The sequence below is a fragment of the Sminthopsis crassicaudata genome, chromosome 3 (assembly GCF_048593235.1).
Source record: "Sminthopsis crassicaudata isolate SCR6 chromosome 3, ASM4859323v1, whole genome shotgun sequence".
In the NCBI taxonomy this organism is placed as follows: Eukaryota; Metazoa; Chordata; class Mammalia; order Dasyuromorphia; family Dasyuridae; genus Sminthopsis; species Sminthopsis crassicaudata.
In genome coordinates this window covers 418435941-418461751 of record NC_133619.1, presented here as the reverse complement: position 1 = coordinate 418461751, position 25811 = coordinate 418435941, and the positions used below count along the sequence as shown (strand labels likewise).

Genomic DNA, 25811 nt, shown 5'->3' with positions numbered 1-25811 from the left:
TAGATCAAAAGTTATGAAAGAGCATAATACCATGTAAAGAACAATAATTTTAGAGTCACAAGATATGTGTTTGAACTATGTGCCCTGCCACATACTCTCTATCCATCTGGGAAAATCAAAAATTTTGAATCTAAGTTTCTACCCAAATAAAATCAAGTAGTTGGACTAACAGATGTCTTGTCCAGACCTAAAACCTAATCCAATGAAACTAATTCAAATGTCAAAGAAATTAAAATTTCATTATTAGAAATATGAAAATGTCCTACCGGAGGTCCAGCAAAACCAACAGCACCAGTTGGACCATTTTCACCACGAGATCCCTAAGAACAAACAAATATTTTTGAATAAGTAAAAGGTTTAATGCATTGTCTTAAAAATGATCAATAGCTAACTTGTATTTTTAAAACTGAATCTATATGTGCTTATCAACAAAACTGATTTTATGCTCAATCTCATTTTAGAGACCCTCAAAAAAACAGAGAGGATAAATGTATAAGAATAAGTCTTGGAGAAAAAATCCAGTTCAAGACTATCAAAGAATCGTATATCTAATCATTTATCTAAAGGAGGCTAAAAAGAATTGGTCAAAGTAAATTTAAAAAAGAATTCATTGACCATAGTTATTTGTTCTATTTGATGTCAAACAATCACCTGGATTTATTTTTTGGAAAAAAAAGTTTGGACAGACTCTATATGCTATCTCTCCATTGTCCATTAAAAAAAAAGATTAAATCATCTTATTAAATAACCCTTGATTTAATATTTTAATATTAATTTTATATTTTATTTATATTTTATTAATTTAATAATATTTAATATTTTAAATTAAATATATTAAGATAATTCATATCATGATTATTTCACATACATGTTAGATAAAAAAATCTTGCTGTTTTTAAGAGTTATGATAGCATTTAATGCAGCAAAAGCAATTTATATTCAATCCATTATCTCATAATAGTAAATTCTTTGATGGGGAGGAGTGCTTTTTCCCCCAGTAATAATCGCCCAAATAAAATAATTATTTTAATGCTATTCTTTTGTCATGAAAAATGGTAATACAGTTAAAATTTAATAAAAATAAATTCAAAATTTTAATGTTTTTAGAGCATAAGTTCTTCAGGTCCCACAGCTTCATCTATATGACAAAATGGCCATGTTAATTTTTTTTCTTAACCTCACCTAATTAATTGCACATGTATATATATTTATACATATTTATGCAGAATAGTCCATTTCAATACATCTTAATATTTTACTTGTTAAATTATGTAGAAATTGACTCTACGATCAGCATTTGACAACCAAAAAATTACAGGAACTCAGAACAATTTCACAACTCTCCAGTCCCCAGATATTGTTTTCATCAATATATATAGACATCAAGTAGAATGCTTGATTGTTTAAAAAAAAATTTCTAATTACAAATAAAAATATTTTTAACTTAAAAAATTTATTACAAATTCTCTTTTTTTCTCCCTTTTTGCTCTTCTCATTGAGAAGGCAAACAATTTTATATAAATAGGTGTTACAGTAGCTGGAGAACCAGCCTGGAGTCAGGAAGACTCTTCTTTCTATGTTCAAATCCAGCCTTAGACATGTATTGGCTATATGACCTTGGGCAAATCATATAACCCTATTTGTTTTAGTTTCCTCATCTGCAAATGAGCTGGAGAAGGAAACTGCAAATCACTCCAATATCTTTGCCTGCAAATGGAGTCACAAAAAGTAGGACTTGACTAAAAAACAGTTCAACTCAATACAAGCATAGTCATGCAAAACATATGTCCTTATTGGTCATGTTGTGCTCACATTTACCTTAAAGAAGATTAAAAATATGGTTAGATTTACTTACTGGAGTTCCCCGAGAGCCAGGAGTGCCAACTAAGCCTCGTGGGCCTGGTTCACCCTGGAAAATAAAATTTTAGATGATTAGTTCCAAATGTATACAAGAAATGCATACAGGAAAATTACCAAAAAAAAATGCCTCTTTCATAAGATTATAAAATATGCAAAAGTTTTAAAAAAAATTTACCTTTTCTCCAGTAGGGCCTGCAGGACCAGGAGGACCTAAGGGGCCTGGAAGACCCTGGCAAATGACATAACAGAAGTAGGTTAAAGACAAAGATTCAGAGAAAACAAATAGACTGGTATGCATTTACACTAAAGAAATGCTCTTACTATATATGGTAGTAGGAAAGGAACTCATAGATCATTTGATTATAACCAGATCGAGAATCCTTTCCAGAACATCTCCAAAAGGAGAGCTTTTCCCATAAGACCCCTACTAAGGAAAAAACCTATCATTTTATCAAAGTGTCTTCTTCTACTGCTGGACATCCCTAAGTTGTCATTTTTTCCCTTATGTGAAATTTTATCATGCCCCACCCTTTTAATATTTTAAATTAACTAAATATTTCCTAAAAACTTCTCTTCCAGGCTCAAACAGACTAAATGACCCCAGTTCCCTCAAGTTTTCCTCATATGATATAATTTAGAGTCCCTTCACAATCTTGGTCTCAATCTTCAGAAACTCTTTACTTTAATATCTTTCTTAAAATGTGGTATACAGAAATGAGTGTGGTACTTAAGCTAGGGTAGAAAATAATACAACAAACTCTTCCTATTCTAGTCACTCTTCTTTTAATCTACCCCAGTATCCAAATCAACCTTCTTTATTTATAATGTGCTAAAACTCTGACATCTTTTTAACATTAATGGAGTCTAACCAGTTGTTTACCACCCATTTCTTTTTAGTTGATTTTTTGGACTTATGTAGAATGCAACATTTATTTACATTAAACTTTCTTTATCTTGTCAAACTTGAACCATTGTTTTAGCCTTTTAAAATGCTTTGGGCTCTGTTTCTATTATCTACAATATTAACTAATCATCCATAAATTTGACAAGCATAGTATTTTTGCTCTTCTCTAAGTTCCTGATAAACATGATATACAGAACAAGAAAAAGGACAAATTCTTGTAGCAACAGATAACTACTCCCAGGTTAACAAATATTGGGCACCTTTTTGGAGTTGTAGTAATTCAACCAGTTCCTAATCTGACTACATGCCCTATCATCCAGACCACATCTCTTTATCTTGATCATAAATAGTTTTTTGAAGGATTTTAATAGCATAATTGTCATGAACATCTTCAATCTTATCTTTCAATAAATATCTATGTAAAGAGCTGAAACTCTTGAGTCAATGCACTGGGGTAAGACAATCGAGCACTTAAGGCTAATTACTGATTGGGCAATACTCTATAAGAATATGCTTGGAAAATGGCCCTTCCCACTATCCTGTGCTGGCCCAATCGTTTGGTGTATAGAGAGAATTGTGGGAGGGACTAGGAGATGCAGGGAGACTAGCCAGGGTCACTTCTGGGAGAGAGATGAGGCTGTGAGGTCACAGAGATCCTAAGCATCTGATGCTGTCTTCATTTCTATCGCTAAAGATCTAGAATGATGATTTTTGCTTATCCTGACTGTGGCTTATTCTAAAGCATCCAGGGTCCTAACACAGTCGCCACACACCTATTTTGAAATTTAAGTACAGATTCAATACTTCTTCAAGCTCTTATTTATTTTCTAAGTTTATTTTCCTCCTGTAGTCCTCTATTCCAACTTTTAATTGGAAAGCAAATGGAATTAGATATTCACTTTCACATTTCTCATATGACAAATAAGATAAATTCTCATCTATATAGAGCCAAACTGCCGTCTTAAGAATATGAAAATATATGAGAACTTAAGTCTTGGAAATAAAACCTAGGTCATTCTGACCAGTAGTGGAAAATTTTTCTAAACTACATTTACTCTTCCTAAAATATCTTTCTCTTAATTACTATCTCTAAAAAGCCACACCAGATTTTCTTCATCATTCAATTTCTCCTTACTAATTTCTTCTGACTGAAGAAACTTTTAAGTTTTTTTCTTTAATTTTATATTTCCACAAAGAATGTTAGAATTTTTTGCTATATTCCCAGGATACTTGGTAGAACATTATTCTTCTACCTTTCTAATTCTTCTCCTTAATGGTTCCAATTAAACATAAAAGTCTCTTCATTACTTAGGAAGACATTTATTCATTTTAAGAAAACTCTTTTAGAACATGTCTTCATTTATCCCTGACTCTGACATTATTGTAATTGATCCAAACTGCTTCTTTACTCAGAACAATTTATCATTTTCACTGCAGGAGATTGCTGCAATTCCTGAAATGCTAAATGTGTTAAACCTGCCTTTCCATTGGAATAAAATTTTAAATGCCAGTTTAACATATAGCTGTCAGTCCATCAGTCAACATCCATGTGGATGCCCTTTTTTCTTTCCCTGAAGAAAAAAATGTCAAGGCACCATTCTTTGAAATATCACCCATTACCTTCTCAAGAACCAAGATAATTTAAGACTTGAACACTACAACAATGGAGCTATTAGAGATGATTTTGATTATGTTTCTCTAGATGTTGGGAATAAGTAAAAAAAAAAATTGCTGACATTCCATTATATTCAGATCTAATCATCAGGTATTTTTGTCCTTTTTAAATGTCAGGAATGACAATTGGAATTGATCAATTTTGGGCTCTTTCCTCAATCTGAAGCAGCCTGTAACTGATGTGGTTGGTGGACTTTATATCGTTGTTTGTCTATCTTTTTATTTATTTTCTATTAGAACATAGATACAATATTACAATATAAACATATTGACAAGTAAGTAGCATAAGAGAAAATAACAAAAAATGCCATGTTGAAACAGAAGTCTAATAATACTCCAAGAAATTTTGGATGAATTAGCTATTCTAAGCAGCTGTAAAATCCATATTTGGTCAAATTTGACTTTAGAACTGCAACCACATTCTATTCTATTCTGCATTTTGTAACAAGACTTCAATTATGTGTGTGTGTGTATTGACATATATATATAATTAAAATTAGATTTTTTTTCATAGACATGCTATAAAGCTTTATGGTACTTGGTTTTTTACTATATTGAATAGGTCTATGTCAAACTCCAAAGCATGGCATGCTTATTCAGAAATCAAACCTTTCCTCCCAAGTCTATTGATAATGAAACAGGAAAGAGAACTAATGGACTTTTAATAACCTACTTTGTTAAGAAAAAGGTTTTGAAGTCCCCTAAACAAGTTCAAAAGTAAAGCTCTGCTTGAAAGCTTACAAAATCTTATTTCCTGAATTACTAACTGGATAGGATGCCATTACACCTATTTTTAAATCATTCCTTCAATTCCATTGATAAATGAATACATAGTCAATATTATTTTGCACAGAAAGATAGTAATGGAAGTCTAAAAATGGTGGCCTACATAAGGAATATATTACTTACTCGTGCACCATCATTTCCAGCTGTACCTTCAGCACCTTTCTCTCCTAAACCACCCTGTAGAAATCAACCAAAAGGTCACATTATCTACCCATTGTTCACAACAGTTGAGAATAAAATAGGATAATTAATAATAAAAGTATGGAGTCAATTAATATCAATAGAATAGGGATGAATAAACAAAATTAGGCAGTCTTACTCTATCTCCCTTTGGGCCAGGAGTTCCTGCAATTCCTCTTTCTCCTGGCATACCTTGTAGTCCAGGTGGACCTGCATCACCAGGAGTCCCACTAGGTCCTGGGCTACCCTAAATGAATAAAATTTGATGATTTCATTGTTATATATATTATTCATTTGGAAAAATATCCCCAACCACACTGAGTTTTCCAAGAGAATACTCTAGGTTTGTAAATATATTTTCTCTCTCTTTGGGGAATATTGCAAACTAAATAAGAAGAAACCTAAAAAATATTTTTGTATATACCATAGCTAAAGAATTCATCATTAACCACACAATATAAAGAAATACCTAACTACTATCATGTAGTGATTATGTAATATTTTTTTTTTAATAACAATTATACAAATAAATAATTTAATGTTTACCTTGGGACCATCAGGACCATGACCTCCAGCCATCCCCTTTTCACCTGGAAGTCCTGTTATTCCTGGTTCACCTCTCTCTCCTGGATTACCACGCTCTCCCTAAATATATAAAATAACCTCATATTTTACTTATGTATTTCATCAAAATGTTTTTATAGCATTCTGCATAAAGATTTCCACTTCTGAAAAAAGTAGCAAAGAAAAGTATTTTGGCCAGACTTACTCAAATTTACCAATAAGAAAATTAACTTAAACAAAGTGTGACAGTTTCATAGAACAAAATGCTTCCCCATAAATTGAATTTTCATATGGCAACATTTAGGCTTACAAATGATAAATTATGGGAATAAAAGCTGTTCTTTTCAAAAGAAAAGAGGCTATCAAGAGGGTGTGGTAGTCTATGCCTATAATCCTAGTGGAGAGGCAGAATTTAATACAGCTCTTGAGTTTGAGAGTTCTGAGCTGCAGTGAGCTATGCAAATTGGGTATTTGCACTAAATCAAGCATTACTGTGATAAGCCTCCAGGAATACACATCCAGCTGGATTCTTAAGTGAGGCTAAACTAGTCAAGGTTGGAAACCTGGAAAACCTGTATGCCAGTCATTAGTGAGATTCAGTCTATGAGTTACCCCTGCACTTGCAAGGAAACCTAATCAGAAGAAGAAAGGACAAGGATATGATGGAGACAGAGGAGGAAGATGAAGTGGAGGAGGAGAAGGAAGAGAAAAGAATGGAGAAGAAGGAATAGAAAAAAGATGACTGAAGACAGCAAAGATAAAGAATCAAAATCAACCAAGAGGGAGAGCTAGATAGCACAGTAGGTAGAGCACTGGCCCTAGAGTCAAGAGGACCAGAATTCAAATTTGGCCTCAGACACTAAACATTTCCTAGCTGTATGATCCTGGACCTCAATTGCCTCATGGAAAACAAAAACAAAAACAAAAAGTCAACCAAGATAAAGAATATACTTACTCGAGGACCTAAAGGACCAACTGCTCCAGGATCTCCAGGAACACCCTATAAAGGAAAACAAAAATTGAATAGAGAACATAAATAGCATTGTGTTTGAACATTAAATACATTACATTGAACTAGAAAATAAAGAGAAATATTTTCAGACTACATTCCTCATTTACCTAAATGAGCATATGGCAGTTTAATTACTGTACCAAATTGATTAAGTATAAATAGGTACATTTTTGGCAATCTGTGAGATATTCCAATGATACTAAAAATACTTCCGCTAGCACAGTTCTAGGCACATAGCAGATGATTAATAAAAACTTGTTAATTTAACTAAGTATACTCAGATGATAGAAACTTTTTAATGCTTAATTATCTTGACTTCATTGGATGGTAATGAGAACAGTCAAGTCAATAGTTTACAAAACAATCTATGAAGCTCATAGTCATGCAATATTTATCAATGTCAGCTATAATTTTTTCAAATGCCAATGTATTTGCGGATCTCTCAAAAAGATAAATCTTTCATTGTACTCACTTGGGCTTAATGATCTTAAAGAAAATCAAAGGAAGTGAAGTGAAAAGGACAAAAATGAGAAATATAAAATTATTGTTGGAAACTGACCTTTTCATTATAACTTCTTTGAACTAATGCAGTAAACTGATAACTAATAACTACCAGAAAGGTTTTGGTTTTGAATTTATTAAACTGGAATCTTGTCACTCTGACAAACATATAACTCATAGGAAAGAAAGTAATTCAACAAATAATAGTCTATTAGCTCTGCAACAACAAAAACCAAATAGTTAATAAATTTGATTCAGCTATATAAAATGACGTTAGGTAGAGCTTAATAATTATTTAAGGTTTAAAAAGTACCTGATCACCTGGCTTCCCACCTTCTCCTGGAGGACCTGGAGGACCAGGTAGTCCCTAAAAGAAATTTTAAAAAAGCAATGTTCCTATGAACATGTAAATCTTTAAGGGATAACATGTCAATAATTTACCTTCACTTTACAGAGTCTTTGATATTAGGAATTCAAACAAGATATTACTCAGAAACACTCTAAAGTAAAAACAAAAACAAAAACATGGATACATATTTGAACCAGAATAGTATTCCCAGGTTCTCATTTCCAGATCCCATTTTAGTAAGTAGGGATGATATTTTGATTTCTTTTCTCTAGAATGCCAGATTGAAAGCTGGGAAAGGATTATGGAATTCATTAGTGTAAAACTCTCCTAATTTTACAGATGAGACAAGGTCATAAAAAGGAAGAGCTGAGAATTCATTCAGATGTTCTGAAATCTATCACTGTTTTTACTTCTAAATTTGAAATGATTAAAATTAGTAAAAATTTCCCAGAATATGAGAGGAGAGCAAATTTTGTAACATTTTTTCACTTCTGATTTATGCAAACATTTTGAAAAGTCTTACAGCATGAGTGTATGGATTCAAAAGTTAACATTTTTTTCTGATAACCTTTGTCATAAAGAATATTAATTAATTCTCTTTTATTTAGTAATTTTTAGAATAAAATCATATGTTCTAGGAAAACAATTTGTAAAGTAAAATAAGTAAATATTCTACTATATCTGGTTTAAAACACTACCCATTTAATTAATGCATAAGAAATGGAAAAAATCACATAATGGCTCACCTGAAAACCTGTAGGACCTGGAGGGCCTTGCTCGCCTCTTTCCCCTGCTAGACCCTAAAAGTAATAAAAGATAGAATAACATGAGCGCAGCCAGACTCCTCGCACATGTTCTCTAGTTATATGTGCCAATAGGCATAGACCTTTCCTTTGTAATTTTTCCAACAACATTTTTTTTGAGTTTAGCTGGATATGATAAAGTAAGTCAGTGTTATCAAAGAATATCATTTGAAGTTCCTCCTAGAGTGAAACTCTCCCAAAGCCTAATAAACATTTTTTTCCTTCTTCGAGTCTTATAATTCAACATTTTCCCAATATCCCAAAACAACTTTTATTTAAGTAGCTTTGGTTCCAGACATGAGTAAGTGGAGTCAACTTGAAGTTTACAAAGAAAAGGAGTTTCTAAATATATGTGTAAATTACTCCCTTTTATCATATCTCTATTTGTAATTTAAAAGTTTAATACCTCCTATTATATTCTTCTTTTGAGTACTAAGTCATCAGTAATCCAGACTTCAAAACCAAGAAAACAACTAATGAAAGAAAAGCTAATATCTAAGTATGAAAATATAGAGTGGAAAATGTTACCATCATATGCATTTATAAGTAAAGATAAAGACACTGATCCTACACATTCATAGGCAGAATACAATGTCAGAAGTAGGACCTGAATCTAAGTCTTTTCTTTTAAAAGGTCACTTTTTTATCTGCCATTTTCTGCTGCCTTTCTAGAATATCACATATTAAAATCCATGAAAAGCCTTTGAAGAGTGAGGGCATAATTGAAGGGAAAATAGCATTTACTTATCAAATATGAATTTCATTTTACCATAAATTCAAATGTTTTGTTATGTTTATAAAACAAATATCTACTCCCATTTTGTAGATCTATAAAGTACAACACAAAAAAAGAAATTAGTCTTAATGTTTTGTTTCAAAGTAGTAGTAAAATTTTTAATATTTTAAAATCTAGGAAATGCTTAGAATTCATAATAAAAGAAATACAACATAAAGTAAAATAATTCAATAGATATTTCATTATTTATAAAATTCCATAAAAAATAATCTCTCTTAATTAAAACATCAAATATTATCTTTAATACTCAATAATTTATTTAGAGCTTACTTACAGAGGGGCCTACAGGACCTGAAGGTCCAACTTCACCATCTTTGCCTGGAGCTCCCTAAAATTACACAGTGAAAACTTGTAAGGAAATGTACTGGTAAGGCATGAAAATGATGTTAGGACTAGAAGTCATTAATTTGAAAGCCAGGAAATTATACTCACCCTCTGTCCTGGAACACCAGCATTTCCAGCTTCTCCAGGTTTTCCAGGATCCCCCTAATGCATAAACAGAAGCAATTTACACAATGGTCAATTTCCTTTAAAAGTTGGATCTTAAAATGATTTTTAATGAATGGAATGAATTAGTATAATACATGCTATACATTATACTTACACTGCTACCTTTGGGACCAGGAAGGCCCATACTACCAGGCTGTCCCCTAATTCCTATTGAGCCTGCTGGTCCAGGGCGACCATCTTCTCCTGGAGCACCCTATATAAATATCCCATATGTTTTGTCAGTCAAACATTTTATTTTTAGAATAGTTATTTCCAATTCATCCTTAAAACTGTATTGGCATCTATCATTTCATAACATAGAAAAGTTATTTAAGTTTTAAAATAGCTTCCATCGTGTTTTACATAATTGTATATGTATTTACATGTATTACATGTATATACATGCATTTACATATGTCTGTGTGTATATATGTAATACTGAATTGTTTACCGCCTAGGGTAAGGGAAATGGAGGGAGGGAAAGAGAGAATTGGGAATTCAAAATTTTAGATAAAAACATTTAACAAACTGGGGGGAAAACTAACTGAATCTCATTCTTATTACCATAGCAAATTTACCAGAGCAAAAATTAATCAGTACCAAGATTTTTTCAAATTTTAATTTATGTGGCAACTAGATAGCACAGTGGATATAAAGGATTAGTCCTGAAGTCAGGAGGATCTAAAATCAAATCTGGCCTCAGACACTTAATACTTCCTAGCTGTGGGACCCTAGGCAAGTCACTTAATCTCAATTGCCTCAGCTAAATTTAAAAAAACAAACAAATAAATGAATTAATTCATTCGTTTTAATTTCCCTCTCTATGAAGATCACTTTATTCTGTTCCTTTTGTAGGATATCTGGATGGATTAATCAAAAAGTAGTATTTCTGGTATTACCAATCTCCTGAATTTGTATAAAGTGAAGTATAAAATAGACAAATGAATATATATTCATTTCTTCTAATAGTAATTCCCAGGAACTAGTTTTCCCCCACTATTTGAAAATAAATGTCAGTTGTCTTAGATGATGCCTATAATAATATAATGTGTAAAAATATGACAAAAAGAATGAAATCACAATGGAACACTTTTAAAATGTAAAAAAACACTTTTAAATTGGTGCATATGATAAACAAAATCTAGACTAAAAATCTTGTTCCAGGTTTTCATTATATATTGTTTGTTGGAGAGAGGGAGAATTTTATGTGATAAATAGAAGCATGAAGGACATCACTATTTTTGTAATTGAAAGCCTGGTCTCCAATAAAGTGTAGAAAAATCAAATCAAAGTTGGACAGTCTCTTCATATTAAGCCTGAAAATGTTCATGTTATAGGTAGGACACGAGTAGAAGTCTCAAAGTATTGGGATATTTGGGAGTGGGGGGCTTCTAAAAGCCTCTTATCGCACCTACTATAGATCTGCTTTAATGTAAGGTGTCAATAATGTAAGCTCACATAAAAGACTTTTTCAGGTTTTGTTTAGGAATTTTTAAGATCATTTTCTTCTTTGAGTTTTATTTTTACTCTGAACCTCCTCCTAATTTAGCATGGAACCATTCCTATTCAGACCTTACAATCTTCCCAAGTAAGTTCCCCTGAAACCTTTCACTACCAAGAAATAACTAAATTTCCTCAACTCTTTCCTTTGAATAGATGATGATTTTTTTCTTTCCCTTTCCATAACTTTTCTTGCCTAGAAACCAAACTCTTTGAATCCCTATTCAATCAATCACAGTGGCTTTCTATTGTTTTTAGAAACAAATACCAAATACTCTGGCATTCAAAGTACTTCATAATCTAGTCCCCTCCTATCTTTCCAGTGGTCTTACATCTTCTTCTCCAATATATACTCTTTGATCTATCTGGAAATAAATAGAATCAAAGGATCTGTTTTTCCACATGAAAACAAGGTCCACATCCAAAAATAGTATCAAATAAAATATATGTTTCACTCTTTATATATAGTAGGCTAATGATATGAACTTTCTTCTATTAATATCTTATTTACCAAAGGTCCAAGTTTTCCTTCAGGACCTTGAACACCAGGATTTCCAGTCAGACCCTAAAAATGGAAGAAAAAAAAAAAAAAAAAAAAGAACAAATGTCACAACAATCGAATTTACCTACCACTAATAACTGCAAAATACAACGAATTCCCTAAATTAGCAAACATAATGTTCTATTGCTTAAGTGCCTTCTTGGTAAGGAGAATCTGCTTTTTCTACTGAGGATGAATCAATAAGGTGCTCTATGTGAAGACACATTATGATATCATAGAAAGCATAGTAAATGAAATTAGGAGAGATAAATTTAAATCCAATCACTTAGACTTTAAAAGAAGTATGCTCTTGGGCATGGTAATCTATAATATCATAAAGCCTTAGTTTCCTCATTTATAAAATGGGTAAACACATATTTACATATATGTAATAGAATTGTAATGAGGAGAAATATAAAGTATTAAATACTATCACATGGTACCATTTTGTCCATGATTAAGCTTATTGTAGAAATGGAAATTCTGTTAAGTGCACAGAAGAATAATCCTTAAATTCACAAAATAGCCTCCAGGGTACTTCCCAACTGAAACTTCACAATGATGATTCCAAAATAGGAAACCATTTTACTATCATTCATTACTCATTATTGTTACTAGGAAAAATGGGGAGAAAATAAAAGAGGATTTAAAAAAATATATTCTCTCCTCAAACAAATCTCTCAGTTATGAAATACTGAAAAAGGCTTTTCCACAGGTGATTGGAAAAATGAGTAATTTTTAAAATGCTAAATCCAAGATGAAAACACAAGTACAGTGAAATAACATTTTAACATACAATGATTTTGAAGACACAAAGAACAAAAATACTGATAATTATTCTAATTAAGAGAAAATAATTTCTATTTTCTTACCCTTGCTCCTGGAAGACCAGGTTCACCAGTACGCCCTGGATCACCTTGACCTCCTTTGGGTCCTGAAGAACCTGCTGGACCACGCTCTCCTTGTGCTCCCTATAGAAAATGAAACATTTACATTACATTACATTCATATTTTGTTGTTAGGCTGATTTCAGTTAGCACAAATATGATAAAAGTGCATGTTTAATTTAGTTAAAGAACTAATCCCCATTTTTATCATTGCAATAAAAAGTACATATTTGTTAAAGAAAAATAAAAAGATAAATATGTGAAATAATTCTAAAATTATATTAAAATATAGCTATTAAACCAAAGGTTATTATTGACTAAAACTGGCCCTAGAACATGTCTGAAACATGTCTCCAACTTCTCTTTTATGCTTTCCCCAATTTAGTAACTATGGGATCTTAAAAACAGGGATTTATCTTGCATTTCTAGTCCTAGAATTACTGACAGTGAGTAAAAGGATCAACCTACAGACAGAACAGTGTTGCAATGGATAGAACGCTAGACTTCGAATCAGGAAAATGTGAGTTTGAATACTGCCTCAGATACATACTAGCTGTGTCACTCACTCTGAGAATGTCCCTTAAATTCAATCAACCTCAGTTTCTTCAGCTAGATAGATAATAATAATATCTATCTCACAAGATTGTTGTGAGGATCAAATGAAGTAACATATGTAAAGTACTTTGCAAACCTTAAAGTGACAGGGGTGAACTCTGAAACTGTGTCCCCTTTAATCTGTAAAATAATCATTCTGAAACTGTGTTCCCTTTGATCTGTAAAAGAAGGGAGATTCAGAGTCTAGAGAGTCTGGGAGGGAGTATACTTTCCAGATGGAAAGTAAGATTTGCCTTAGAAAAGGCAAATCACCTCCCATTGGTCTTTTGGGTAGCTGGATCCCCATTCAGGAAATTCCAAATTCTGGGGAAAAAAACCTTTAAAGTGATCTCATTCATTTGGGAGATCTTGGTCTAATAATCAGCTCGGATTGCCTCCAGCCCCCAAGATTGAGGATATCACTCTCCTAAAACAAGAGTTTTTCATCAATCAGATTACTTACCTTTGGTCCAGGCAAACCATCAGAACCAGGAAAACCACGATTGCCAGGAGAGCCCTAAAATGAAAAAAAGATCTTTCTGAATTTGTGTTTTTCCTTCTAATTTGATATTTTTTAAAACCTTGATTTTATTCCAGTATAGAAAATGTCTATATTTCTATAAAACTCTAAAGAGCTGGAATTTAAAATTCTTTTAAAATCTTTTTAAAACATCAAATAAATCACTGGATTCAGAAAAAGACAAAGTTTAGGTGTCAAAAACTTTCTGAAATATACAGGGCTTTTAAACTTTTTATTAGAATAATTTTAAATCAACATCATAGTTCTAGAATTACTGTGTATCACCATAAATATATTATTATATAATATAATAATGTTTAATAATATATAATGTATTTATTACATATATGATAATATGAAACATACTAAATAATTATGCATAAAATATATATAATTTATAAATACAAAATATTTTCCCGCGTGCTTAAAAGGATAACTTATTATTTTCCTTACCCTTTCTCCTACTGGACCTGGAGGACCAACAGTTCCTGGGTCTCCTCTAGGACCTCTTTTTCCCTCTTCACCAATTGGACCTATTGGACCCTGAATGCCATGTGGGCCCTATGGAAGACATAAAAAAATCACATGTAAAACTGAGCTTTGACGAATATGATTGTTTTAATGTAATAAATACAATAAATCAATATATTACAAACTATATTATGTTATTAATTTTTTGAGTTCATGAAGTATTTTCAACTCTCTTTGCTATTTGATAAACTTTGAACTGGTCCAAATTTTATAATTGTTAATCTACGCAATTCAAGAAAAGTAGCCAATATGATTTGAACTTCAAATATTTTTTTGACTCACCGGTTCACCTTTTGGACCTGCTTCTCCTTTGAAGCCTGGAACTCCAGGATCTCCCTGAAATAAAAATCTTAATATTTAGAAGAAATCAAATGCACCAAGTAGCCCAAACGGACATATTTATAGTAGAACAAGAATCAATTTAAAAGCGCACCTCTCACTTATTTCCATTTAAATTAACAAATATTTGTATATTAAGCACCTATTATGTGCAAGGTAGTATGCAAGGAATACAAAAATAAGTATCCAAATACATTAGGGATAAGGGCTCAAGATCAACTAAGTTTATTATATATAGATATTATTTGTTTGGGGATGAGGTGGATAAGTCAAATTTCTAGAATTTGGATTCTGTTTGGGAATCAGCGCTTAGGCCTTGTAAATATTAGACATGGGAATAGAATAATAATAGGTAGGGTGGAAATGCCTAACTCCTAATTAAGCAGCTTGCAATCTACTTCCTCTTCTTTTGACCTAATAGACTTGTTAGCTTTTCTGAAAATCATAGTTTGAAAGGGTTGCCTAGAACATTAAAAAGTTCAGGCAATTTACTCCTGATCACAAAGTGGTTTTAAAGCAACATCTGACTCCATCTCTTCTACAAGGCAAGCCTTCTCTATAATAAGTTAGGCTGCTTCTCAAATAAGATATATGAATAATATTTTTTAAAAGTCCTGAAAGCTGGGAGGATTGAGTACACATGAAATTCAATACAATTTGATGAAATACCCAATTATTTTCTTATAGCTTTTATACATATGAACTTGTCTTCTTTTGATTTAAATTAAAAGTGATCATAACAACTATGAATAACATCTCTGATAATTATTTTAGTCAATGGAATTGTTCATTCACATTAAAAATTATTAATTAATTATTTAGAGGTGTGTTTATAATGTGGGAATTTTAATAATTCTACTGAACAATTTCTTGGGACAAAGCAAGAATGGATCCATATTGTAGTTTTCTTTTTGTGCTCTCTCATAAAATAATATCTTGTTTTACATTTGTTGAAGTTTCTTTTCCTTCAATTTAGACAAATGAACAATATCAGTAATTCTCAGAAAATAGAGTAAAACAATAATAGTTGAAAAAACTTCTGATGGATGATCAAACTAACAAGATGACAGAATATATAAACTCAAAGAAGAATTAAGAACTATACTAAAATTATAGTATTATATTTTATCATATATTTAATATACTCATTAAGATCAGGTTAAAATTATATTTAAATGAACACAAATGCTTAAAGATATTAATCTCTACTAAAGCTGCTGAAGTATTTCTCATAAAACCAGTAGAGATAAAGGAATTAGCATTGCCTCAGTGAAAGTCATTTCCTTTGGAAATTAAATGATTTATGATTCAAAGTAGACAACTTGCTGAAATAAACCATTTAAGCTATTTTAAGAAAAAGGAAAAAAATTCAGTTAACATGTCTCTAAGACATCCAAATATTAGATTATATTTTTTTAATTTAACTACCTATAAAATTGAGTGAATGTCATTGAAATGATCTTACTTTTAAAATTTTACAGAATTTTAGTCATGTATTAAAGTAGGCTATATTATACTTATCAAATAAATTACTTTCTCAGAATGCAAAAATAGACATTGCAAATCAATTCTTCAATTTTTCATTTTACAGATATGAAAACCCTTGGTTTTGGTTATTTATATTATTGGGATTTTATGTAGTGAATTGAACCATGTTATACATTGTTTCTGTTAATCTTCTTAGCTTCATGAACCATTAAGAGTGTAATTATTTCCAAACAACTTTACCGTTTGGCCTCGAATTCCAGGTTGACCTGTGCTGCCCTGAGGTCCCGGAGAGCCAGGAGGTCCTGTAGAGCCAGGAGGACCTGAAGTACCTGCAGAGCCCTATAAAAGGGAGACATGTTATAATAAGCAAATTAAGAGAGAAGACTAAAATTTTGCCATCAAAACAAAAACCTTGAGTTTAAATTTCATATGCAATTCACTTAAGAACTTACTGTTGGACCTTTTGCACCAGGTGTCCCATCAGTTCCCACTGTTCCCTAATTAAAAAAAAAAAATCAAAGTTACCTAAAAATCACTATATCAATGGAAACACAAAATATGACTCTTAGAAAGTTAGGAAAGAGACAAAAGTGAAAATGCATTAACAAAAAAAAACAAACCAAAAAAAAAAAAAAAACATTCATAAGGCTATTCAAAACTCCAAATCTCCTCAAAACATGGTTTTCATTTTCTCTTTTAAATTTGATTATACTAAGATCAAAGAGATTTTAGGAAAGAAATACTGAATTTATCCTTTATTTAAAAAAAAAAAACTTAAAAATATACTACTCTGTTTAATGGGTAACAATATAGTTCCTTAAAAACTTACAGGGAGGCCCTGAGATCCAACTGGTCCTGGAGGTCCTGTTTCACCTCTCTGTCCTTGAGGACCTTCAGGTCCACGTGCTCCAGTGGGACCTGCTTCACCCTATTGAGATATATGAAAGATTAGCAGACCAAATATTCTATATGGGCAGGAACCAACACAATCTACATCTATACCTGATGCAATTAAGCAACTTCAATACATGATAGGTTAAGGATTGTCTTTTGTTTCCTTGGTTTGCCTAGAACCCCTAATGTCTTTCATTCAATGAAGCATCCATTGTAGGTGTTTATCTTGGAGGACTATAAATGCCCTATGTTTTCTTCTTTCAAAGCTGTGGTTCATGCTGTTCTCTCTACCTATAATTCTCCAAATTTCAAATTGTCAAATTTCCACTTCTCTTAAAGAATCATCTCAAATCCCACCTTCTCATAAAGACTTCCATAACACTGCTCTCACTCTACTCCTCATTCCCTTTAATTAAATAAGAACTTTCCATCTTCTGAACTATCATGATAATTTTTTAAAAAAATATTTCTTGCATGCATTTTAATTTTAATTTCTATTCTGGATATTTGTGTACATCACTTCTCACATCTCTTAAATTGTAAATTTCTTGAAATTAAGGGCACTGTCCAATTGATAAATGGTCAAAGGATATGAACAGACAATTTTCGGATGAAGAAATTAAAACTATTTCTAGTCATATGAAAAGTTGTTCCAAATCATTGTTGATAAGAGAAATGCAAATTAAGACAACTCTGAGATATCACTACACACCTATCAGATTGGCTAAGATGACAGGAAAAGATAATGATGGATGTTGGAGGGGATGTGGGAAAACTGGGACACTGATTTATTGTTGGGGGAGTTGGTGCTCTCCATTCTGGAGAGCAATTTGGAACTATACTCAAAAAATTATCAAACTGTGCATACCCTTTGATCCAACAGTGTTTCTACTGGGCTTATATCCTCTTATTAACATATACTTTAACATATTTAATATGTATGGAACTATCTGCCACCTACAGGAGGGGGTGAGGGGAAGGAGGGGAAAAGTTAAAACAGAAGGTATTGCAAGGATCAATGTTGAAAAATCACCCATGCATATGTTTTGTATATAAAAAGCTATAATAAAAAAAAGAAAAAAAAAGAAAATAAGGGCACTATCTTTTATGTACTACAGTAACCATGAAAAAAATTTATAAATTATACAGTAATCAGGCTTTTTTTTATTTGTTTGCTTTAAAAATGAATAAATGAATGAATGCCATCAGTCCCTAATGGGCATATTCTCAGTGCTAGAGTTTAGCCAAATTTGTATTTATACATGTACATCCTCATACTATACATTGTAAAACACTAAAGAACTGAATTTGTATTTGATGGATTTGTATTAAATCATATGCAAGGGGAATTATTTAAGCTAATCTCCCTATAGCCAAATATTTATCAAAGGATTTAGATATCTATGAAGCAGTTCCTTAGCAGAAATACAATATAATTGGATATAATGCAGTACACATATGAGCATCCATTTTTTGCAGAGCACTAAATAAAGCTCTAAAAGATTTTCAAAGTTATGCTAAATTATAATTCCTTCCCTAAAGAGTTTAAGATCTTGTAAGAGTATCCAAAGAGCATTATCTAAATATACATACTTCCATATACATACCTAAACATACAACTTAAAATATTTTTCTCAAAAATTCTACAGTACTTTATCTGAAGCTTTACTTGACAATTATCACACTCTCCCTTGTTATAGCCATATTATTACCCTCAACACAAGGATGTAATAAATATGTTACAGACTTGAATCTAAGTGAACTGTTTTTATATCCTTTGTGCATGACAAAGTCCTTTCCGATCCATAGAAAGTGTTTTTTGAAATTAAATGAAAAGGTTAAAGTTAAGGATGAAGCCAAAAACTAACAGAGTTGTATGCAACCAGTAAATATAAAAACATTTATTAAATACTTACTATGTGTTGCATGTTCTTCTAGGTGTTTGGAATATAAACTTAATCCCTATTGTTAAGAATCTTACATGTTAACATGTCTGCACAAATGTACATATACATATATATGTACATATGTATTCGATATATATGAATGTGTTTTAAGTGTGGGTAAAGATGTATATGTATGCATATACATCCATATATGCATTTACAGAATAAAGAGAACAAATGCAAATAAATAACAAGTTAGTTTAATACTAGCTAGAGGGAAAAGGAAATACAAGTTGGAGTAGAGATCAGGAAAGGGTTTGGAGAAGGTGATATTTTAGCTTTATCTTAAAGGAAAAGATGTATTCTGTGAAGCAGAGGGTAAGGAAGAAATATGTTCCAGGGAGATGGGCAATACAAAGGAATGGAGATGGGAGATAGATGTCCATTGTATGCAACAGAGCAAAGATTAGATCAAAAAGTACTTTTTAAAATATTATTTTCCAAACAGGCTTGGATAAATATTGAAAAAGACATTAAAATATAAACAGAATGATTTATATGTTTTGATCCATGAGGCAGATTCACTGGAATTTCTTAAGTGGGACTGGTTTTTAGTAGTCATATCCTTACATAAAGAAAATAACTTTGGCAGATATGTTGGACAAGGGATTGGACAAGAAAAATCTAGAGGCAGGGAGATCAATTAGGGGCACAATGCAATAAACTACATGAGGGGCACCAAGAGACTGAAATCAAAATGATTTCTGTATAAGTAGAGATGAGTCAGACAGAAGAGATTTTCATGTAGGTTAAAATGTGTGTTCAATTGATTAGCTATATAAGATGAAGAAAAGTAATGATAGCATTGAGATTATAAGCCTGGAAACAGGAAAACAATGAATTCAGCAGAAATAGCAGTATTTGCAAGAAGTTCATTTGGAGAGCAAGATATTAAGTTCTACTTTGGATATATTGACTTTGAAATGTTTCCAGAACATCCAATTTCAAATATCCACTAGGTAGTCAGTAATGTGACTTGAAGTTCCAGAGAGGGATAGAGATTTATTGGTCATGTGCCTAGGAAAAATAATTAAATCCTTAGGGATTATCCATGTCAAAGGGCATGATATAGATAATTAGCTAGCAAAAAGACTGTGAAGGAGCTGTCAGAAAGGTAAGAAAAAAACAAGAAGAAAGAAGTATTATAAAATCCAAGAGAAGAGAACTGAAGAAAAGTTGATTGAGTGTTAATGTGGCAGATTGAATAATTAGGATGAAAGCTAAAATAAAATCATATTTTGCAATTAAGGATCATTGGTCACTTTGGAGGTAAGAGTTTTAGTAAAGTAATGAATGAACTGAAAAGCTAGATTGAAAAAGACAGAAGTAGTACAGGTAATGAAAAAAGAGTATAGAGACCTATTCTAGGATACTGAAAGAGTAAGCTAGGAAAGAAATAAGAGGATAGCTTCAGATATGTGATGCCTAATGAAGTTTTATTTTAAAGATTGGGAAGAAGTGATCATGTCAGAATGCTATAAGGAAGGATCCATTTCTATAAAGAGACTAAATTGAATAATGGGGAGGTTGATTGAAGATGCTAATCTGATGGAAGAAAAGAGGAAGGCACATGTAGAGGGACTGATTTAGGCAGAGAAAAGGCTTATCTCATTCTCAGGCATGTGAGTAAGAATGGATGAGGTAGATGGCAGAGAAATTCAGGGCTGGACTTTAGTAAGGAAAAGATGGGTAGGTCAAGGAAGTCAAGGACTGACTAGAGAGTTAGGGATTAATTCTTCAAGCAGGTGTTGGAACTAAATAATAAGAGGCAGAGGACCAATGCAGAGATGCACAAAGGCATACCAGATGCAGAATTAGGTCATGACTCACTAGTAAGTGAGGAGGATTCCTTGTATCTGATCCAGTTTTTTATTTATTTAAAAACTTGAATAAATATTTAGAATCATCATAGGGCTTTCGAGGACATTTCTTATTTCAACTAAGAATGACTACATTTAACCAATTTTTCTATAATATATGAAAACTTAATTTTATCTTTTTTAAAATTTTACTTTATAGTTTATAAATTAATTTTAAAAAGGAAAAAGGGGATTAAGAAAATATATTTTTAAAAGACCCCATGACTTGGAATTTTTTGCTTGCTAAATTCTCTCCTTCTCTATTAAATCCTTATTTTAACCCATCCTATCATTGCAATCAACATGGATGTGTTTCTACATTCTTGAATAGGTAGGTAAATAAATGACAGAGAAAGAAAGAAAGAAAGAAAGAAAGAAAGAAAGAAAGAAAGAAAGAAAGAAAGAAAGAAAGAAAGAAAGAAAGAAAGAAAGAAAGAAAGAAAGAAAGAAAGAAAGAAAGAAAGAAAGAAAGAAAGAAAGAAAGAAAGAAAGAAAGAAAGAAAGAAAGAAAGAAAGAAAGAAAGAAAGAAAGAAAGAAAGAAAGAAAGAAAGAGAAAGAAAGAAAGAAAGAAGAGAAAGAAAGAAAGAAAGAAGAGAAAGAATAGAAGGACGGAAGGAAGGAGGGAAGAGAAAGAAAGAAAGAAGAGAAAGAATGGAAGGACGGAAGGAAGGAGGGAAGAAATATTAAAAGTGCAAATTCCTTCCTATCAAGTTGAAAGTGTGGCTCCAAAAGTGAACTGTCTATTACTAAGGACTAACCTAAGTTTCTCAAGATTCTTTAAAACATTATGGCATGCAGATGAGGAATTTTTGTTGCTGTTGGACACAATTTATAAAAATTTCCAAGGCATGGAGAATTTGGAATCTGTGTTGGGAAAGGATATAGCTACATTTATCAAATCACAAATACTTGCATACTCATACACTTCTATTTAACATATATACATGTTTATTATGTGTATGAATATGCATATGCACCATATATGTATTTTGTGTATATATATTTGTAATGTTCGGGCCAGCTTTCTGAAGGTCCTCCAGAAGGGCCTTGGTCTCAGCAAGTTAGTCACCATGAGGAGGATAGAGTCCCAAGTCTTCATTGTCTCCTTCATGATCTGTCTCCTTCCCAGTCTGTGTCTGCCATAGTCTGACTCAGTCTCCTCCAGCAGTCTGACAATCTGCCACTCTCAACTAATCTCAGTCTGAATCTGACTTTGTCCCCAGTTCTCTCAGCCCTTAAATACCCTATTACAGTTACATCATTACAGTATAGAGTATAAGCCAATCTAGAATGATTATATCATTATATCAAACTAAAGTGATTATATCATTATATCATACTAGATAGATATATGTGAACTAGAGAACCATTATCTCATCAATTCCACTAAGTTAACACCTTGTTTCAAGTATACTTCTACAGAATTCCGGCCCTATACATATATTAAAACACGAGAAATTTTGGAAATATAGATTTGCTTTGTTTAGGTCCAGTCCTGAAAATTCTTTCTATCAATGCAAATTTGTATCTTATCTTTTATTTATACCTCAGTCCTCTAAAGCAGCCTCTACTAGTATAGTCTCTTGACACATATTTTTTAAAGTATTTGGCAGACTGTCATAATCAAAAAAAGTTTTTCTTTAAAGTCACTGGATGTAAATTGCATGTATTTACATAAAGAAGGCTTTTATGTGCGCAAGTAGGGGGCCCTCTGTGGATAATATAATGTATTGCCAAAGAAAAACTAGGTATGTAGAGATAATCCTACTGTGCTATTACTCAAAAATCCAAGTGTTGCAGCTGTTTTCTGATTATATTTACTGAGTTCAGCAACATCTTAAATCCTTTTGGGCCATAATCCGTGTGTATATCATCCAAACTAATGGGAGAAATGAATAAATAATGAGTCACAACAAATGGAAATCATTCTCAAGGAACATTTTAATCTGCCATGCCCACTTATAGAGCCAAGTCTCCTCCTTTGTATACTTAGTTTTTTGTTGTTTTTTTTTTTAAATTAAGACCATTAAATATGGGTGGGTAGGGGGACAAAAAGCCAGCCTTGCATGAGAAAACAATTTCTTGGCGAATTTAAATTGATTTAAAATTCCCATTTTTAAGGTTGTTATGCTCTTTATTAATGCCAGGAACAGTAACAAGTACATATTTCCAATTCAAATTAAAACTGATATTCTGTTCAACTATCTCAACTGCCTGGAGTGCAACCTAAATTCATCAGATGAGCAGATACCACATAATGTAGATTAATAGCTATAGAATTACAAAGTCATAATCTACTCCCCCTTAATTATATTTATCTTTATTCAATTCTTTTTTCTCTACTTATGCAATAATACAGTGGCCAATGAAGAGGTTATAAATTCTTTCTGTGAAGTTATCCTATATTATTAATAAAATGAGAAATTTCCTTTTAGAATAAACCTATCATAAAGAACTATATAGTTAAAAATCTTCTAACCTTCATTCCAGGATTTCCTGGAAATCCAGCAGAGCCAGTTATCCCAAGTGGACCCTAAAAAAAAAAAAAAAAAAAAAAAAAAAAAAAAAAAAAAAAAGACAGATTAATCATTTGCATAGTTATTATATGTTGTTATTCATGCTTTTGAGCATCTTTTTGTGGACTCTCTCCACCTTTGACATGTTAACATATAACAATTAATTTTCTTTCTATCTTAAACTTACTTCTCATGTATAATATGCAACTTCCATTTCTACAAAGATACTAAGAAGGAATTAAAACATACTAAAAAAGAAATTAAGGATTATGGCTATATAATTTTCCAGTTGAAACACTATTATTTGTAACAATATTAAGGAAAGAAAATCATTAATCATAAGTCAAAGTATTTAAAAATAGAATCTCAATGTCAGATGTTTGCTCTAGAAATCTCAACTAAGCATTAGGTAATAAAGTTGATATCAATTGCTAATTTTTCCAAACTTATGGTATACTTATAATTTGACTATCATATTGAGAATAGAGTTCAAATCACTAGATAAGTGTTGCCAATATGATTATCTGGCTATTTCAAACATGTAACCTGGGAAAATGATTAGCTCAGTTAACTTCAATTTCATATGGGATGATGTAGGGGCAATAGCTGACATTTAGATGACAATTTAAGGCTCATGAGTACACAGGCACACAGAGATGATTCTACAATTAGAAATAGAGCTCAATCTAAAATCAGAAGAGATATATTTTCAAATACTAAATCCTATCTCTAACAATCCAACCATGTGACCATGAACAAGTTATTAACTTTTCTAAACTTTTTCTTTCCTCTACCCATAAAATTGTTATGGGAATAAAATAAGTCAAATGAGCAGGTAAATAGACCTAAAGACAAATAGAGAGAGAGAGATCCCTTCTCAATTCATACCTTTAAACACAATCTAGAATCTTCTATTCAAAGGGTGAATTAATGTTTGAAGGAAAGAATAACATAAACAATATGTTGTTCTTTAGACACCTTAAATTTCACATGACAACACTGAAGTAAGTAAAATAATTTTAGGTCATGCACGTCTTTATTCCTTCTATTGTATTTCCTCTTACAGAAGCAGGAAGGAATGAGAATTAATTATTAGGTAATTAGCCTCAAATACTATCATATTCTAGACTTATTATGCATAAAAATTAACTTAGTAGATGTTAGTGGCACATAATGGTCATGAATATTCACTATAATGTTCTTTCTTAAAGATTTTCTTTCCTTAGGATTATATTGACATAGCACACTTTTTTGTGCAGCTTGACACAATCACATTACTGTGAAAAAATGTTTTCTGTAATTAAACTTATGCTCACTGAGTCAACAAGAGCAATCTGTTTCATAAACTATTCATTTAGAATAACATTTCTCCTAATGACCTTAAGCTCAATTGTTACAGTATTATCACAATAGTTATTGAAATATATTTATTAAAAGATATATCTTAGTTTAGTGTGTTAGACAAATATATATATGGATTCTCACTTTAAGGAAGACTTCAACATTCATGTAGCACTTTAGCTAACATTTTTCATCAGATAAAAAAAATTTGCTTTCTGATTCCTATGTTATAATTAACCCTGAATAATAAGATAATATGAGAAAGAAAAAGCTCTTGGGTTTAACTGAAATATCTTACAGAAAAACAAGAAGTACCCATAGATACCTTTTCATTTTACCAATCTAGATGTGATATGTATCCATAAAGCATTATGAATGTAGTTTAACTTTCCATATCTAGGAATTATTTATGGGGTATGTGTGATGCATGTATGTGTATATGTGTGTATCCATATACAAAACTAGATAACTGCAAACATATGTGTGTTTGCATAAAATTTATATTTATACACCTATAATATGTATGTACAAACACATGTATATATATATATGTATATATGTGTATATGTATATATATATATACACACAAAACTTAGTGTTCTTCACCATTTATATGAGGAAGGATTGCAGGGATATCTTGGTGTGTAACCAAACTTCCTAAGACCTCTCCATTATTTTGTATAAAATAATAAACTTTTTTTCTATTTTTTTAGATAGGTGATTTGGAAGTAAGAAACAAAGGTCATTTATGCAAGTTAAATTATATAGGGAAATGCAACAAATAAATCATATTTCTGGAGAGGGAAAAACTTAAGAATGAGACTACATTGCAAAAGAAATGACAATCATTTCAAAACAAGAAAGTCTTAAGAGGAAGAGTAGGTGGGGAGAAAAGAAAGATGATAGAGCTATAACATGAGGCATGAAAGACGGAGT

General features: G+C 31.6%; 1 protein-coding gene across 2 annotated transcripts in view; it reads right to left on the bottom strand.

Annotated features, from left to right (window-relative positions):
• The window catches only part of COL5A2 (collagen type V alpha 2 chain), a 184685-nt gene that overhangs the window by 30500 nt on the left and 128374 nt on the right, over positions 1-25811 (bottom strand). For both annotated transcript variants that reach the window (XM_074302889.1, XM_074302888.1), the window contains 21 exons: positions 23498-23551; positions 17148-17246; positions 16771-16815; positions 16559-16657; positions 14774-14827; positions 14414-14521; positions 13904-13957; positions 12832-12930; positions 11930-11983; positions 10034-10132; positions 9862-9915; positions 9704-9757; positions 8577-8630; positions 7795-7848; positions 6924-6968; positions 5951-6049; positions 5544-5651; positions 5348-5401; positions 2036-2089; positions 1856-1909; positions 267-320 (listed from right to left, as the gene is read on the bottom strand). In XM_074302889.1, the coding sequence (XP_074158990.1) occupies positions 267-320; positions 1856-1909; positions 2036-2089; positions 5348-5401; positions 5544-5651; positions 5951-6049; positions 6924-6968; positions 7795-7848; positions 8577-8630; positions 9704-9757; positions 9862-9915; positions 10034-10132; positions 11930-11983; positions 12832-12930; positions 13904-13957; positions 14414-14521; positions 14774-14827; positions 16559-16657; positions 16771-16815; positions 17148-17246; positions 23498-23551 (1449 nt within the window). The remainder of the gene's footprint in view (positions 1-266; positions 321-1855; positions 1910-2035; positions 2090-5347; positions 5402-5543; positions 5652-5950; positions 6050-6923; positions 6969-7794; positions 7849-8576; positions 8631-9703; positions 9758-9861; positions 9916-10033; positions 10133-11929; positions 11984-12831; positions 12931-13903; positions 13958-14413; positions 14522-14773; positions 14828-16558; positions 16658-16770; positions 16816-17147; positions 17247-23497; positions 23552-25811) is intronic.